Below are 17,985 nucleotides of genomic sequence, written 5' to 3'. Positions count from 1 at the left end.
TTTTATCGATGAGGCTGATGTAATCGTATCCTTCTTTGTTTTCGCTCGTAAATCTTGAAGCATTGATTCAAACGTTTGAGGAAGTTGTTCATAACCTGATCAAAAAATGTATAACTTACTAACTTGTTTTCTTTGCAAAATTAAAATGATCGAAAGAAAACAAACTACATCAGTTTCACTTACCCATGCGCACAATTAATTGACGCTCATCATTCTTCTTGTACCTTCCATGGCAGTTCACAGCAATGTGTCGGAGACAATACCTATGTTGGACAAAGGGTGGTTGCCACATTGAACCCAAATACTTCATTATTGCTTTGATCCTAGCTTCGCAATATGAAATGACACATTTTTTCCCTCGTGATAACATGTGCACGTAAGTTTCGGAGGAAAAAAGCCCAATAATCTGTATATTCTCCTTCAACAATAGCAAAAGCAACTGGAAGAATGTTGCGATTGTCATCTTGGACAATTGCATCTGTTTTCGCGTCGGGCACAATAGCATACATATTTTTCTATCGTGGAGTGGTCGACTCTCGATTGAACAGAATTACAGATATTGTAATTTTTATAGCCATCATCGCTTCTTCTTTGCTTGAAAACTCTATGCCTAAAGATAAATCACCATTATTTATTGATGAGTAATATCCATAGTTACCGAGATGAGGCATATCCGCAAATTATGGCCCGTACATTGCACCATAATTAGCTTCATACATGTGTGCTGGAGGGTCAGTTTGTGCCATATTTAATGGAACTTCATCTACATTATCATCATCATCGGAGTTGAATTGAGTGATTCTGGGTGAATGAATAGTCCAGTCTCAGCACCATCCACATCAGGCTCACGAAGCGGTTCTTCTGGTGGAGATGATGGTTCCTCCATCCTCTCCATATGTAGGTCGAAGAACCTACTACTTGCACGTCTTCCCCTTGAACTAGAAGGCATATCGACATTGAGATCGAAAAAACTCGCAGTGGAATGCCTCCCCCTGGAGCTTGAAGCCATCGTGTCAAATGGAAACTGCACAGATTGTTGCGTCGATGACTTCTCCATATGAAGGTCAAAGAAATTTGCAGATGAATGCCTTCCCCTTGAACTAGACGCAATGTTGTCATATGGATTGTTCGTAGACCCACCTCGGTATATATCGTAAGGAGTTGCGGATGAATGTCTCCCCATTGAACTTGATGTGACGGCACCATGATGCGGATTTCCCATTATGGCATTAAAATCATTACACATTACTGTAGTCGGGCTATCAACTTGATCAACTTGTTCAGCCAGCCCATAGTGCGAGCTTAATGACTGACCCCGAACAGCACGCACTTGAACAAACTTTGCATACATCTCAATATCGCCGTCTGAATAATTACTTTAAGAATCAGCCATCATTTCAACATCATCATTGTTCGATAATTAGAACGTTGTATAAGTTAATGGCAACAATGATATTGGAAATTTGTACTGCAACGATGACATTCTTCTACTACTTCCAACATGAACCTTCCTCGAAATCTTCGTTATCAGCTCCTCAAGAGTTATGTTTCTCTTGAATGATATTTTAACACGCTCATTTGATACGAAAACAATGCCGGTTTCATATTCTCGAATTTCTCCATCATAATAAACAATAGCTAAAATTCGAGTCATTCTTAGAGTTTAAAAGTGGGACAATATTATATCTGCAAAAAAAAAACAACTGAAACAAACTTGATTAATTAAATAATATATGAACGAAAATATAACACAATAAATTTTTTACACATAAACGTAAATAATTTAAATAATATAATTTTATATTATTACCTGCACCGCAAAAATATTTCGACGTATGCTCATGTTTTCCCCTTGAACTGGCACAAAAATTAATTGAAAACAATTACTGTTGAAAAAATTTTATATTTCGATATAACAAATTAAGTTAAATGAATTTTAAGATTGTGCAATAAAGGTTTTCTAAGTATATTCGATATAATTATTCGAATATCAAAACATTACTCTAAATCTTTCAAAAATTATTTTTAATCCTTACTCAACTATAAAATTAAGTTTTAATCTTAAAACAATTTCAAAATAATTTTACAAAGTATTTCGAACCATTTCAAAGCCAAAAATTCCAGATTGCTCAGAAGGAACCGATTCCCCCCCCAAGGGGGTACCGATTCCCCCCTTAATGGTTTGGCTCCGAGAATTCCAGTATGCTCGGAGGGAACCGATTCCCCCCAGGGGGTACCGATTCCCCCCCTGTGTAACGGTCGAAATATTTGAATTTTACACTTAGGGAACCGATTCCCCATAGGGGGTACCGATTCCCCCCACGCTCCAAGCTATTTTATTAATTGTTTTCACACTAAAACGGCTATATTATCTTCTCTAATCATCCCCAACGTTCAGAAGTGATTCAAGGTGTATTTAAGCAAGCTTAGAAGCCATTGATCAAAAACAAGAAATATCAAGCAACTAGAATCAAGAGATAATCAAAGAGAAAGCATCAAACCTCAAGTTTGAGCATTTCAAGCCTATTTTTCATTCAATATTCATCTTGCTTTCAAGAAAACTTATTGTGCTCAATTGTATTCATTTTTAAGTGTTCTTTTCTTTGTTCTAGAATTGTGCAAACAATCTACCTTGTGAGGATTTCCTTGTAAGTTTGCAAATTTGTATTGTTCTCTTTGGGAGAGAGTGTTCTCAAGAATTTGGGGTATAATTCTTGAGGGTTTGTAAGGTTACTCTTTGTCCTCAAAAGAAAGACAAATTAGTGAATTTGTGGAAAATCCTTAGTGTGGATAGCTAAGGTAGTGGACGTAGACTTTGGTTGAGAAAGTCGAACCACTCTAAATCGCTGTGCAATTTCTTTCAATTTTCTGCAAAAGCTTCCACCAAAATTTTTATTGCCAATTCACCCCCTCTTGGCCAATTCCGTCAATCGATTAACTCAACAATTACTATAATATTTTTTCAAATAATCATAATAAACAATAAGTATAATAAAAAAATATTATAACAAAATTACCTTATAACGAAAGATCGAACGAACTTCTGAATTAAATATAAGAGCATTGTCGGGTGTTATTTACTGGTTGAAAGGATTGTTGTATTAATTTCTCGGTTGAGAGGGAATTGTGAGAGAGTTTACGGGGAGAAGGCTAGAACGAACTTCTGAATTAAATAAGAGCATTGTCGGGTGTTATTTACTGGTTGAAAGGATTGTTGAATTAATTTCTCGGTTGAGAGGGAATTGTGAGAGAGTTTACGGGGAGAAGGCTATTTATATCCGATAGAGGATGCTTTAAAGCCGAGAGGTCCAAGTAAATAATGCAAGGCACGATCCTTGCACCGCGTCTTGCAATATGCATGTCTGATAATTGAGCATGTGATAATTGACAAGCGCGGCCCCTGACTCGCGTTATAGCTTTACGTGTCGTAAGGCGCCCCCCAGGGGTCGCGCTTTAGACATGTGTGTCAATGTCAGCGTAAAGCGCGCTGCAGGGGCGCACTTTACTGTAAAGGGTGTTAGATTGAGAAAAATAGTCTGAAGGGTGTCTGTCATGAAATATTATAAGATATAGGTGATATTTCGGCCCAATACTATATTTGTTATTGCTTCATGTTTACCTACGCGGAGTGCTGCCACATTAAAACCTTGCCAACCCATTTTTCTACGGAAACAAGGCTTAAAAGAATAAGCGTCCAAATTATACCGTGTGATAAAATTATTTTTAATGATTTTGATATTTAATGTTATAAATATTATTATTTAAGATATTTAAGTTATTAATGGTGGTAATTTTTTCTGTTAAATGATATATGTCATAATATGATAATTTTAAAGTTTTATTTTAAAAGTTTATTAAAAATATTATTATATTTATAAAAAAAAAACTTTAATTTCTGTTAAATTATAAAAAAAAATCCTAAAATCCTTAGATCCTAACTGTAACCCGTTGTTGCCATCCTTTCCAACCACGAACAATGTCGTCGACGTAGTTCTTGACATCCTCCTAGCATATGTCACTGCAATTACCGTCGATTAGTCATCAGAATCACGTGGGGTTACGATTTTTGTCCTAGGGTTCGTGAGGTATAAAATGTCGATTCATCATCGATCGGTCGCCAAACGATTAAGATTTCATAGGGATTTTGGTCGTCAAGGATGTGAGATCGAGTGGAGCTTCGTTAATGGCAAAGAGCGACAAGCGACATGGGTTTAGGGATTGGAATTAAGGTTTTCAAAGTTTTAGGATTATTTCAAAATTTCAGTGTTTTTAATATATAAGTTTAATTTTTTTAATTTTAAATAAATATTTTAAAATTACTATATGGTGACACGTGTCGCTTAACAGACGAAAATTAACGTCGTTGATAATCCATACACCTAAAATGGTAACGTTTTTAACGTTAGACAATAGAATCATTCAAAAAATAATTTAATCACATATTCATGAAAAACGTTATAGTTTGTACACTTATTTTATATTTAAACCTGAAAGTAATCGGAATAAATAAATTATTAATTCTCATTTTCCTTTCACTTGATCCCTCAATTTTGTACTTATTAGTCCGTAAATTTATAAATTTTTATATTTTTGATGACATAATATTTTAAGAATGTGTTGTATGAAAGAGGGTAAAATCAGTCATTTAATGCGGGTGCAATAATTATTTAAGTTTGTAGGGTGATTAAAAAGTTAATTAGCAATCTATTGTATTTATTATATTGAGGTGACGAATTCTTATTAAATATATTTTTCATAAAAATTTGTTATACGGATGTAATAGATTTTAATAAAAAAATTATATTTTTCAGAACTCGTCATATTCAAGTGAATAATTTGAATAAAAAATATATTTTTAAACTACAATAAATGTTGTAGATCCTACAATAAAATTTGAATTGTCCTATTGGATTACTATTTTTTCCGCCATCATTATTGGACTAAAAAACTACATTAGAGTGCTAAATTATTAAAATTATTAAAAAGTTAAAGTTAATGTGGGTAAAAATAAAAATTAATTTTGGAATATATTTCCATATTTAAAGATTAAAATAGTTAATCATTTTTTACCTTTCAAAAATAAATTTTGTGTTTATTATATTTTATTAATTTAAATAAAACTAAACTTAATAAAAAGAATTAAAGACTAAAATCAATTCGATTTTATATTTTAATCGGTGGATCAAAAATCAAACAAAAATAAATACACTTAAATAATACTAACTAATAGAAAAATGGATATGGATCAAAATATTTACATAAATTTTTTAATTTAATATTTACATAATTGAAATTCAAAATTGAGAATTAAATATAATTAATTTTTAAATTGTTACATCATTTTCATTGTTAAATATTAATATTCATGATTTGATTAATAATATTTAAACAATTAAAATACCAATCACTAAAATTGAATGAACTAATAGTTAAGTGATACTTTATTTTTGTTTTCTTGTGATGGTTTTCACGTCTGTCGTACTATTACTACCATAATTCTTTTTAAGATTTTGACAGTTTCTCTTGCTTTTTTGTCGTATTCATCCTTCTTGCATGTTTACTATATTCAAAAGTTCATAATTATCCAAAGATGGTGATGAAAGTGTTGATAATGCTCTACTTCATGTTGGTGTCCTTTTGATTCCATCAATTATAGGATAGGGATAGGCATTAATTTTCATATTTGCTAACTTATTTAGTAGCGGTATGGAATTTTCATCAAATATGGTTTCTTCTGATGCAAAGCTTTGGACTATTGTCCTTTTTCCATCTGTTCGGATTATATGTCCTCTTCCATTTACATTAAGTATTTGTTCTGTAATGATCTTTAAATCAACTCCTGCTTGTATGTGATAATGTTTAGGGTCTTCACTGCATTTATTGATTGATTGTTGTAATCTTTCTAGATTTTCGGTTTTAGCCTCAGGCAGTCTTGGTATGTTCAATGCTATGATTACATGCCATATTTGATATGATTTATAGAACTTTTCTCTATCAAGAATACCAATAAGACTTTATATTTAAATACGAAAGTAATAATCATTAATTTCATTATTTCTTACTAAATCTTTTAGTTGAGATTCAATAAAAGCTGGAAATTTTTTCATCAAATGTAAAGATTTTTTATGTACTGTAATTTTTCTAACATATCCCCATTCAATACTGTTTATATTAAATGATTCATAATCAAGCCTAAATTTTATAACAGGATATATTTCATCTGCAAAATTCATAACTAAATAAGCTTGTTAATTTTTTTTTTGGAAAAAAGCATTGTTAAACTGAGCTTGCGTGTTATAAATTGCTTTATTAATATTTAAAAATATATCTATAGGTATAACATAGTAGTCTTTACTATGTATTAATCTATATAATTTTACTAGGATAAGATTTGTTTTTCCTTTTTTTTTAAAATATTGACATATTTTAAGAAGATCGTTTATCTCACATTTTTAGTTGTTTTTTCAACTAAAGTTTCTATAAGTGCATAAAGAGATTTTTCAAAGTCTTCTCTTTAATTAATGATATGATTTTTTTCCATATTTCATTAATTAAATTATATAATTTTGAAATATTTTATTTTATTTCTTTTGGTTTCCGAATGTTGTAGTTTCAACTGTGCTTCAACCTTTTTTTATAATTTCAACATTGCTTTTTTGACATGCCAAATTTAGATCTTATGACCACTGCAGTTGGTTTACTAAATGTGTCATCAAAAATTATTGAACAACTTCTTTTGGGTAAGAAATATAATATGAATGGTTAGAATAATACATTATCGAAGGTTGTACCGGGACAAATCCTTCGTTAGGATTTTGTGGTCTCATAATCCCTTTATTGGGTTTTTTCAAACAGTTCTTCATTCTCCTATTATTTCTATAGGCTTTTTACCTCAATCCATTTGGTCTGCTAAATAAATCAACAATAATATTGTTAGTGCCTTTAATATATAAAACTTCAAAATGAAAAGTATATAATTCATTATATCATCTAAATCTTCTAGGTATTGTCTCCAATTTTTTATTGGTGATAAATTATTTAACTGCATGATTGACAATTTTTATTAAAAAAATTTGGGTACTAAGTAAATAAGAAATTTTTGTATACCTTTTTTTTATGGCTAACAATTCTTTTTCAAAAATTACATAATTAATTTCATTCGGTGTGAATTTACCTGATCCGTATCCACATATTAATTATTGATTATTCATTGTTTTGACTTTTAAAACACAAACTCAATGTTTTTTTTTGATGCATCTGTTTCTAATATTAATTTATCATCTTGTTTGGGTAGATAAACTTTTGGAATACATGTTATTTCATATTTTAATTTTCTAACTAATTCCAAGTCTTGTTTAGTCTAGGAAAAAGGTACATCATTTTTTTAATTTATCATATAACATGGCTATTTTTTTTCAGATAATTTTGAAAAGAAGTTTCTTTCATAATTTATTATTCCTAAAAACTGTTGAAGTTTTTTATTTTCAATTTTCACTGGAAATTTTTTATTTTAACTATAATATGATCTTATGGTTTAATACCATCTGAATATAATTTTAATCCTAAAAATTTTATTTATGTTTTTTCTAATTCTATTTTCTTAGGACTAAGTATGATTCCATGTTTTATAAATTTTTGTGAAATTATATTTAAATGTTTTCTTTTTAATTCTAGCTTCTCTAAAAATACTAGAACATCATCTATATAAATTGCACAATTTTTTTTATATTTATTGAATATTGAGTCCTCCATCTTTGAAAGACTTGGGGTGCATTACATAATCCAAAAAGTCATTACATTCCATTGATAATTTCCATTGGGTGCACTAAAAGTTGTCAATGGTTTTGACTCTTCACTTAGCATGATTTGTCAAAATATTGACTTACAATGACCATTCTTGCTTTTTCTATTTTAATTTCAGCATGGTTTCTTACCATAAATGTTAGGCTAGAATGTGAACTATTAGTCCGTTCTATTAATCCTTTTATCTAGTAATTCTTTTATTTGGATATCAAATTCATCTATATTTTGTGTAGTATAGATCATTGGTTTTACTCGTATAATTTTATTGAGATTTTCCAATTTTATACTAAAATATCTAGGACTATTTTCTCATAATTTTAGTGGTTCTTTACAAAAATTATTTTATAGTATCTTAAACATCCAATGATTTGTTTCTAGATGTTTAATATTTTCTTTTCTTGGTGGTATAAAAATTTTCCCATATATAATTTATAATTATATATTAATAGTATTTTTATATAAGTTTTATGCATATAGAATTACCATATTTTTATCTATAGACAATGGTAAGTGCTGATAAATAAAATTATTTCCTAATAATATGTCTCCATGCATTTCAGGAAAACATAATATTTTAGGAATTAAAAATCTAACATGGTTTATGTAGATTGATATATTTCTAGTTTTATATTGAATAATGATTTCATTATCATATATTCCTACAACTCTAATAGGATTTTTCATTGGTTCCCATTTTTCTAAAGGGATCACATTTTTTCGGCAACTACAGGTTGTAGTTCCTGTGTCTAACAAGGCATGTAAAGAATATGTGTTATTCTCTAAACTGAAAGGTTATCTCAGTATATGTATAATATTTTCTAGATTGAAATCTTGAAAAATAATTATTTATTTTCCAAGTTTTATTTGTTGAATTATGGTTGATGTATTTATTTCTTCAATTATAGTGCTTCTAGAATTTCTATTTGGTTCGGTCGGAAAATAGGAACTTCCTATTGGTGTATTATTATTTTCATCTTCATCATTTATTTGACTAGAAGATGATAAAATCATGTTTTAGTTATTAGTTGCTACTGTATTTTTAAAATATAATGTATCACCTAAAGCAACATATTCTATTATGTTTAGAGGTTTATTTTTCAAGATTATCATTTTAAGCCATACAGGAGATGAGTTTACTTCTTCCTTTTTTTGGTTATTTGTACGTTAATTGCTTTTTCCAAATCATTACAAGGTTAATAAATGTCACTAATTTGCCTCAACCTTGTTCCCAATGCTACAATTGCAAATTAGACCAGTCAGATTGATTTCTTAAAATTTTGGATTCATGCTTTCATTTAGATCATTTTCATTATTAATCAATCGGGTTTAACACTTGGATTATTCACCATAATGCTACAGTGATTAAGCAATATTCTGGCAATCAAATGCATTATATATGGCAAATCGAAAGCAGCGAAACAAGATCCGAAGAATTGTGCCATGAATAATTGTGTATGAATACGTAGAAGTAAAATTAGGACCTAATACCAACATGTTGCCAAATGCCAACTGCCTAAATCTACAAAACACCACACGATTTCTACACCACGAAGAACCTAAATCTTAATGAGAAGATGGTACGTTCTATGCCAGGATTCAAATTATCAGCCAAGTAATCGGCTTCCAAAAGCAGACGTCTGATCAACTCCAAAATCTACCTGCAAAGATTATACCCCACCATCGAACTAATTGATTTCTCCACTAATATTGTCTATCACAAACTCAAAGCTCATATGTATGAGCAGCTTTAGAGACTATAGTTCAAATTTCCTTGACTGTACCTGGTTCTGAGATGAAACACCATAAGTAACAAAAAAAGAACTGTGTTGCCGTTCAACTTGAAAAGGTCCTCCCGAGTCTTGCAGATGCACTTTCAGAGCTAGGGGCAGTCATCAAATTTCCACCATCAGACATGTAGAAATTGTTGTAATTAATTCTAGTAACCAGATCAGCCAAATGAGGAAAGTGCCCCACATTGAGCTTAAAAGACAGAACCTGCATTTCGAAAACAAGCCTTTGAATTAGGGAATCCAATTGAGGATATTATCTTTTCCACTCTTTAAAGCAAAATTTCTTCTTGCCTTTCTGGGAAAAAAAGGAAGAAGAAACATTGTATATGCTTGTAATGATGCATGTTTATCTCTACGAATGCATATTTAGCATCCTCAGCAAACATTAATGAGATTTAAACTATAAAAACCCTGAATTCAAACAAAAGGCTAACACAACCGAGAAGGGCTGGAAATTACTCTAAGGAGGAAAGCAATGCAATCGTCAAACTGCTTCTCAACCCGGTCTACTTCCATTTCACATCTGGCCTTAATTGCAGAACCCACTCCACCGATGCTTAAAGTCTGCTGTAGGGAGTAGAAGTCCAGAGCTAATGCAAGAATGCTGTTAATTCGGCTTGCAATCAGAGCCCACTGAAAATCAATGAGATAATCAAGCAATAATCAAACTTAATTCCTCAAAACTTTTTAACCGACACAGTGTACACGATTTTTAAGGATCACAAACATAAAAATGTATGAAAATCTTACCAGCTTATCTGGAGCCACAAAGCATTGCCGATGAATTGTTAATAAGTAGGTCTCATGTACTTCTATAACCTCATCTAGGGACCCAGCTGCTGCCATTCCCTCACAGAGTTCAAGCCATGCACTGTGATACACCTGGTTTCCAAAAGCAAGTCAGATATCTGAAAAGCCACCAAAATATGTCATACCGCTTAAATGCATTAAAGGTACATAGAGGCATTCAAATTAGATGGTACAAAAGCATTCAATTAGTTATCAAGTCTGAAGTTCAAAATTTTATTAAGATATGCTTAATTCGAAACTCCAACCAAGAAGGATTTTAGTATTTCCTTTGAGGAAAATTTCTGAAGAGATATTTAGTATAATTATATCTAAAGAGTGATGAAAGCATAATACATGTGGTCTAGTGATTCTACAATAACGAAAGTTAAAGTAACAACTCCACACCTTTAAAGTGAAATTATCTACTATTTCCAGCTTACCGCTAGTTTCTAAACTTCTACTTTAGCTAAATTGCTAATACATCAATCCTTCAGAAGCTATTCCTTGAGCCAATTGAGCACAACACGGTTTAACTGCATATTCCTTTTTATATTCAGATAAGATGGTTGCTACTTGTCCTTTCTTTTCATTTTTTGTTTGTGTAATAACGGAAAATCTTCCCGAATGTTTATTGGACAATCAATCAGCCCAAAAAATTAGAGAGAACCAGAAGGAGGGGGGCGGTTTGTTATAAGGACATTGACATTGAAATAAAAAAGAAAACGTTGATAAAATCATAAAATAGACAAAATCTCACTCCACCAATTTTCAAAAAGAACTTACTCTGTCCATCACATACTGATGAAAAGCATCAACAAAATGGAGAAGTTTTTGTTCCACTAACCAATGACGCTTGTGGTTGTTCCTTATAGTGCCTTTATCCTGGAAAGGCGTCACATAAATAGTGACAACAGTAAGATCGGTTATCACAACCTCAAGTCTACGTGTTCTTTTTAAATGTACACTACAATGGAGAAAATAATGATTATCTGATAGATGAGCACTCTCAAAAAAAAAATTAAACGAACCTTCCACATCCATCTCCGAGCTTTATCAAGTGCAAACTTTGCCCGCTTGACCTTCAGCAAGAATGCCATGACCTACATTGCAAAAAAAATATTTGAGAACATGCATAATTCCATATAACACCACCTCACAACCAACATGAGAATAGTACCTGATTATACTTCTTAATTGCCTCTGAATTAGCTATCAGTTCAAGAGGCCAAGAGACCTGCCACATCCAGTGCATGGATATAAAGGACATGATTCACTTGTTAAGCAGAATGGATTGAAGGTTTTTTTTTTGGGGGGGGGGACTATGGTCTCAAGAGCTGACCTTGTAGGTGAATTTCAGAGAATCAAGGCCATCAATTCCATAACTTTGTGTACGACTTTTACGAGGAGTTGAAGCAACAGTAACATTATTTGTTGGCTCATCACCATCAAAACCATGAGTCTTGGAAATGGACACTACCAAAGACTCTGGTGCACTCAATAATGAGCCATCAGCTGAGTTTCTAATGGATTCCTGTAGTTTATAAGGTTATATAACACCATCCCAATGGAAGTAATAAAGAAACTAAGCAAGTGCAAAGCAAGACAATTGTACATAGCATGACTGAGATCAGCAATTGGCAACTTTGCAATGTGTGAAAATGCAACAAATTAAGCATCCCAAAACTTTGAAGGATGGTGAAAAACTAAATCATTAAACAAGTATTCACCTGCAATATTGTGTTCAACTCGAAATCATCATCCCAGATTTCTCCTCTATCTAGCTTATTAAATATCACCGTTAAAAAGTGTTGCAGCAAATCACCTGAAGATAGTAAGGTGTGAAGGAAATGTCAGAGCAATAGAATATAGTACTCAGCACTACCAAGTATATGGCGACAATTTGCATTAGAAGTCAACAAACCATATAATACCTGAACCTAATAAGTATATGGCATGCAGTACTGCAAGCTCGTCCATTAATCTCCAGCCATTCATTAACTTCGACAGAATAAGGCTGCCAATATAATCAACCTATGACATCAAATCTAAACATATTTAGAATTATGAAAATGTTCACTTTAAAGAAATAAGTGAATAACAAAAGCATATTTCAGCAATTTACCTGCTTCTTGATGTACACAGTGAAACATTCCTGCATAATAACCATAGGAAGTGGGGTAGTTCTTGGTTGAACAGTTTGAATCCAGCTAAGTACTCTTGATGAAAGGGTGCTATTCCTCTGGAAAGGCAATAGCTTGGACATGCTGATATCATACTGTTTCCAGATTCAGTTACATTTGAAAAATGTTTGCATGGGGTTTGCGGAACATATTGAGTTTAAAAAACATTTGTCTAGCAATACCTTTATAGAAGGAAGAAGAGTAGGAAAGGGTAGCAAAACTTCCAGTAACTCAGTGTCATGTTGGGCACGAAGATGTTCAGATTCACCAAACTGGAAACCAGACTTATAGTTTGTTCCGTGAGGTCCAGAAAAAACCTCACTTTTCTCTCCAAAAACTGCTTTTCTTAAGCATTCATCATTTAAAGGGGGTAAGCAAAACTTTTGTGATAAGTTCAGTGGTTTCCATGAATTTCTGTTCTTGTCGAGGAACGTTCGACACACAGTAATGGCTGGATTTTCTGGACAAAAAGATCTTTGGAACAAATATTGATTTTCTGCTTTTATATCAGGTAAAAACCAAGAATCCTTATCTGCAGGCTCTGTATCTATAACATCTTTCTTTAACAATGTGTTGACTAAGAACTTATACCAGATTTTCTCTGAGTATGTTGAAGGTGGCAGGGGTCCAGCAGTACCAGATTCTATGTTCTGTTCTTTCATATACGCAGACAAGGAAGAAATAATCTCTGCTCTGTGGTGATCACATTCACATAAATATCGAGGGATATGATCACCATGGCCTAAAAGGCCAGCTAATGACACACAAAAGATTTCAGCTAAAGTTACCCCTGCCATGCCCTGCCAATGGTTAATCATATTTATATCACAATCATTATAATTCCCACAATCATCATCGCCTTTATCATTATTTTTGCAAGAAGACACAGTTGATGTCATAGGAACATGACAGATCAGCTGCAATGATTTCCCAGCAGAAACAATTGATTTTGCTATGTCTTTAATAAATAAAGGACATACTATAAGATCTCTATTGTTTTGTTCTTTTCCTTTCACATAACCAGATGTAGAAACAAACTCCTTTTCAGCAGTTTCCTTTATGTTAATCATCCCAGGAGCATAATCATGGGTATAATTTGGGGCATATGGGTCAACCTTTAAATTGCAATTTTGCATAATCCTAAGTAAATAACTCTTTTCCCAGAACTCGGGCTCGTCAACTGAGATTGCTTTATTAGCATACAAGAACATCTGCCACAAAAGACAATAATTGTGGACTCATTGATAAACTTACAATGATGCATTCGAATTTGAAAATAGAAACACATTATATAAAACCACCTGATCTCTACAGTGTAAAGATATTGCAACTTTGAATTATTGTCAAACAGTACATATATCAGAGACCTGGAGCATGCTAAAACGCAACTAAGATATTAGGCAGGATGGAATATAAATTGGAAACTATCATAATCGTTCACAAATAAAGAATGTGTTCATGTGTCAAACGATGGTCTTCATCAATGCATCAAGAGAAATTTTGGAAAAGATAGTAAATGTTGGTGCTTTCCCTTTCTGTGAATATGGAATTTCTGAGAGATAAAATTGAAGATATCGTTTCAGTCTTTAGAATAAAATTCAGCTTGAATCAAAGTTACCTCCTCAAAAGGGTCATCCAGTATCCCTTCAAAAAGCCAAGTGTCAAGACCCTCAATGTATGGCAGTAAACTTCCAACAAATATATGAATCAGCATCCGATATACATCACCCTGAAATTAGCACAATCTCTAAGTTTGTATTTTCCAGATGTTCATACAAATATGAAGCAACAATAACACTATTACCAATGAGAAAATAGATACAACCTCAGCACCTTGTACAAGGCATGCTTCATCAAGCTTTAAATAGAGATAGTCAAGAATATAAGTAGCAATGTCAGCAGCCGGAATACTCGACGTAGGCTTGAAGCATGCTCGGGGAATGGCTCCATGAACTATTTGCAATAGATATTCAGCACCTGAGCAAAGGCTAATATATAAATGAAAAAAGGATCAGAAATTTTCACTAGAATAAGACGCACAATATAATGACTTTGAACAAGAAGAAAGAAAATAATCTTGGTGTTTGAGCTGAAATCTACCTGTAAGCAATTGTGAATCTAACACTGAAAATTATTCTATTCTGTGGCGCTCTTGGATGCAAAAAATATAATAAAAAATTTCAAAAAATTGAGAATAATGAAAATCAAAACTAAATGCATGGAATTTATTTAGGTGGAAGTTTAAAAGATAAAATATACTAACCTCGATAAAGAACTTGATAATCCCAACAAAGTAAGCGTAGACCCCGCATTTGAATTGCTGATCTTCGTTTCTTCCTTTAAAGCAATATCACGCAACCTCTGCTCTAGACATAAACACCTGACTAAGCTTTTAAAGAATTCGTACCAAAACAAGATGACCTAGCCTTTCTATATGATAGAAAAAACACATTAACTATATATACTTATTGATGCAAAATCAAACAACGTAGTAGTAACTTCTTGTAGTAGATAAACCAATGTTTATGATCATTACGTCTATATAAAAAATTATGTCAATAATAGGTATTGCATTAACACTCACTGCTCCATCTTAACTTTCTAAAATTCTATCATTACCATACAGATCATCAAACAAAAACAGTTGGATATAAACAGAAAAAATATAAATTAAAAAGAAAAATTGTTTGCTTGGGTGAGTTGGGTCAATAATTAAAAGCTACATTAGCCCAGCAAACCGAATTGGAAAAATTTTTCCTCAATAAAACAATAATAAAAAGAAAAGGATGTGAAAATGATGACCTCGAGCCAAGAGGAAACGGAGGAAACAAAAGCTCTCAAAGTGGGAGGAGATCTAAGCTGCGTTTCCACTTTAGAAACCGTAATTTGTACGAGTTCTAAACACGTAGCGGCGTACATGAACTGGTTGAGGATTACGCCCAGACTGGACTGAGACAAATGGGACACGTAAATCCCACTTCTGACGCAAAATCTCTGCCCCTTTTGGTCCCAATAAAACAAGGAACCCGAAAAGCCTTGCAACATTCGAGCAACTCCTCGAACCAACTCCATTTCCGTGGTCCTTGAAGACGAAATCGGGGACGGAAATTGGGCATCATTGCTTGAGAAGACGCCATAGATTTTTTTAATTAAACTTTGAGAAGCTTCTGGGTTTGAATTGATTGAACTCCTCCTCGTCTTCATACTAAATCCAGAGTATGGCAAGTTATAAGAAAAAATTAGAATTTTGTTAAGTAGACAACAAATTTGAACCAAAAATATTAAAAGAAGAAATATTTCGTTTGAATTAAACAGTACCCAACCACATACTTTTAAAAAAAATTAGGAAAGGAGAGACCTAAAAATTTTAGTGTCCAAACTACCAATTGGCGCCTCTATGTTTTATTACGCAATTTTGCCTTTACGTTTTTGTAATATATTGGCAGGTTTGATTGTATTTTCCATTAGACTCTTTTTTTTTTTTACCCTTTCAAAACACGGTTTTCCTAGGTAAATGTATCTTATTAAAAGAAATTATTAAATTAATATCTTTAACTATAGTCGCAACCGGTCATTCGGAGAGAAAATTGACTAGCTGCAACGATGATGTTTTTGAAAACATGAACGCTGAAATTGATAAAATTTATCAAAAAGTTGCACACATTATACTATAAAGATTTTTACAAAAGACATAAACATGAACATGTATGAAGAAGTATAAACTACCATTGTTTGAAGTACAAACAAAAGTAAAACTCATAACATAGATCATGTATCAACTTGGACAACAAAACAGCTTGATTAGATATCAAACTTCAATGATCTAATGAAAATTTAGACACTAGATGTATTTCTTATAACAAATACAAATGATTATTTTTACGACTTGAGGTATGGAACACACTCAAACTCATATCTCTTGCATGTTACAGTAGTAACTATATCAATCAAATTAAAATTATTCAACTGTTATTACTGCAATTAATATGGTTATGGAATGATTGCAAATTAATAATAATCTTGGATTGGATATGGTAATTATAAGCCCTTAAAGTCTAAGACTTAATCTAGGGCCTCAAACTCTTGATAACACGAAATAAGGGTGTTTTTTTTCTCAATACCTCAAACGGATTAATTATTTAAGACATTAGGCCAATATACACTTTATTTTGAAAACTACAGTATTATCTACAGTGAACACCGAACTCGTCACCTCGAGGTGACGAGTTTCTGAATATATTATTTTTAAATTATCAATGTGAAGTAGGTTCTACATGAGTCATTATTTTATTATCATTAAAATGACTCGTCACTTCGGCACGACGTTCAAAATATTTTTTAAAAATTAAAAAAAGTATAAATTAAGTAGAACTCGTTACGTCAAGATGACGAGTTCCTTCAAATTTAAAAAAATACTATTATGTATTATCATCATCGTCTTCCGTTTCAGCATCTGTAGTTGAAGAGTACTATTATGCATCTCATGCTAGTTTCGATTTTTATCCTCCATTTCATACTTCAGCTGAGACTCGATCGAATTGAGTTAGAGGTCCATGGGATGCATCGCAATACACTCAAACATCTTCGACAGAATATTATGTTGCGGGTGAGTAGGACCATATCCTATATGATCAACAAAGTAGAAGCCAAATCGAAGCAGTTACAACAAGGATAGCTTCAAATGTCATAAATTTATCACCTCATTTCAAAGGTGGATCACATAGTGTATTAAGTACATCTTCTTGGCAAGACGACGAAGATGGTGGCGACGACGATCAAAGCCTATGACTTCGGCGTACTTGACGAGCCCGCGGTATTATCATTCGACCACTCCGCGATATCGTCAAGAACTTAAGAATTATAAATAAATTTTCTTTGTAAATATTTATTTTTTCCAATTATTTAATTACTTTGTATATTTTAATTCTAATTGTTTAAAAATTTTATTTGGCCGAACTTGTCATCTTTGGCCATGACCGTTGCCTATATAGTTATTGACCAACAATTACTCTTTTTAATTTAAAGGAACTCGTCACCTTGACGTGACAAATTTCACTTAATTTTTTTATTTATACTTTTTATTTTATTTTTAATTTTAAAATATATTTTTAAACAAGCTCGTCATGCCGATATTTTCAAAATAAAGTCCATATTAACACAATACTCTAAATAATTAATTCACTTGGGGTTATTGAACCCCCGAAATAAGGTATTATTAATGGGTTGCAAATCCACTTATCATGTTAAACGAGTTCAAATCCTGAAACCCAGAATGAGTAACACAAAAACCCTAGTTCCCCTTCTATATAAACCAACTGAAGCCCTTAACTTCATTTTCACTAGCTTCTATTTATTCTAGGCCTGTAAATGAACTGAACGTTCAGCGAACCGTTCATGAACCGTGCGGTGGGAAGTTTGTTTAT

At 32.2% G+C, this 17,985-nt stretch overlaps 1 protein-coding gene across 3 annotated transcripts; it reads right to left on the bottom strand.

Annotated features, from left to right (window-relative positions):
- Positions 1-9,589: 9,589 nt before the first annotated feature.
- On the bottom strand, positions 9,590-15,804 carry LOC120129005 (gamma-tubulin complex component 5). Of its 3 annotated transcripts, none has more exons than XM_039146606.1 (15): positions 15,365-15,804; positions 14,826-14,923; positions 14,367-14,550; positions 14,181-14,291; positions 12,745-13,773; positions 12,505-12,657; positions 12,314-12,413; positions 12,110-12,204; positions 11,722-11,913; positions 11,560-11,616; positions 11,411-11,482; positions 11,166-11,264; positions 10,344-10,475; positions 10,053-10,226; positions 9,590-9,798 (listed from the first exon to the last, which is right to left on the bottom strand). In XM_039146606.1, the coding sequence occupies exons 1-15, from the start codon at positions 15,764-15,766 to the stop codon at positions 9,637-9,639; spliced, it is 3,060 nt and encodes a 1,019-aa protein (XP_039002537.1). In that variant the 5' UTR covers positions 15,767-15,804; the 3' UTR covers positions 9,590-9,636. The 3 variants fall into 3 exon arrangements, with proteins under 3 accessions (XP_039002537.1, XP_039002539.1, XP_039002538.1); XM_039146608.1 differs by having other exon boundaries at positions 14,367-14,539; positions 15,365-15,496; XM_039146607.1 differs by having other exon boundaries at positions 9,591-9,798; positions 14,388-14,550.
- Positions 15,805-17,985: the final 2,181 nt, after the last annotated feature.

This window comes from Hibiscus syriacus, unplaced genomic scaffold (genome assembly GCF_006381635.1).
Source record: "Hibiscus syriacus cultivar Baekdansim isolate YM2019G1 unplaced genomic scaffold, ASM638163v2 tig00110482_pilon, whole genome shotgun sequence".
Classification (NCBI taxonomy): Eukaryota; Viridiplantae; Streptophyta; class Magnoliopsida; order Malvales; family Malvaceae; genus Hibiscus; species Hibiscus syriacus.
Note: the sequence above shows the minus strand (reverse complement) of the source record. Positions and strands in the feature narration are given on the sequence as shown.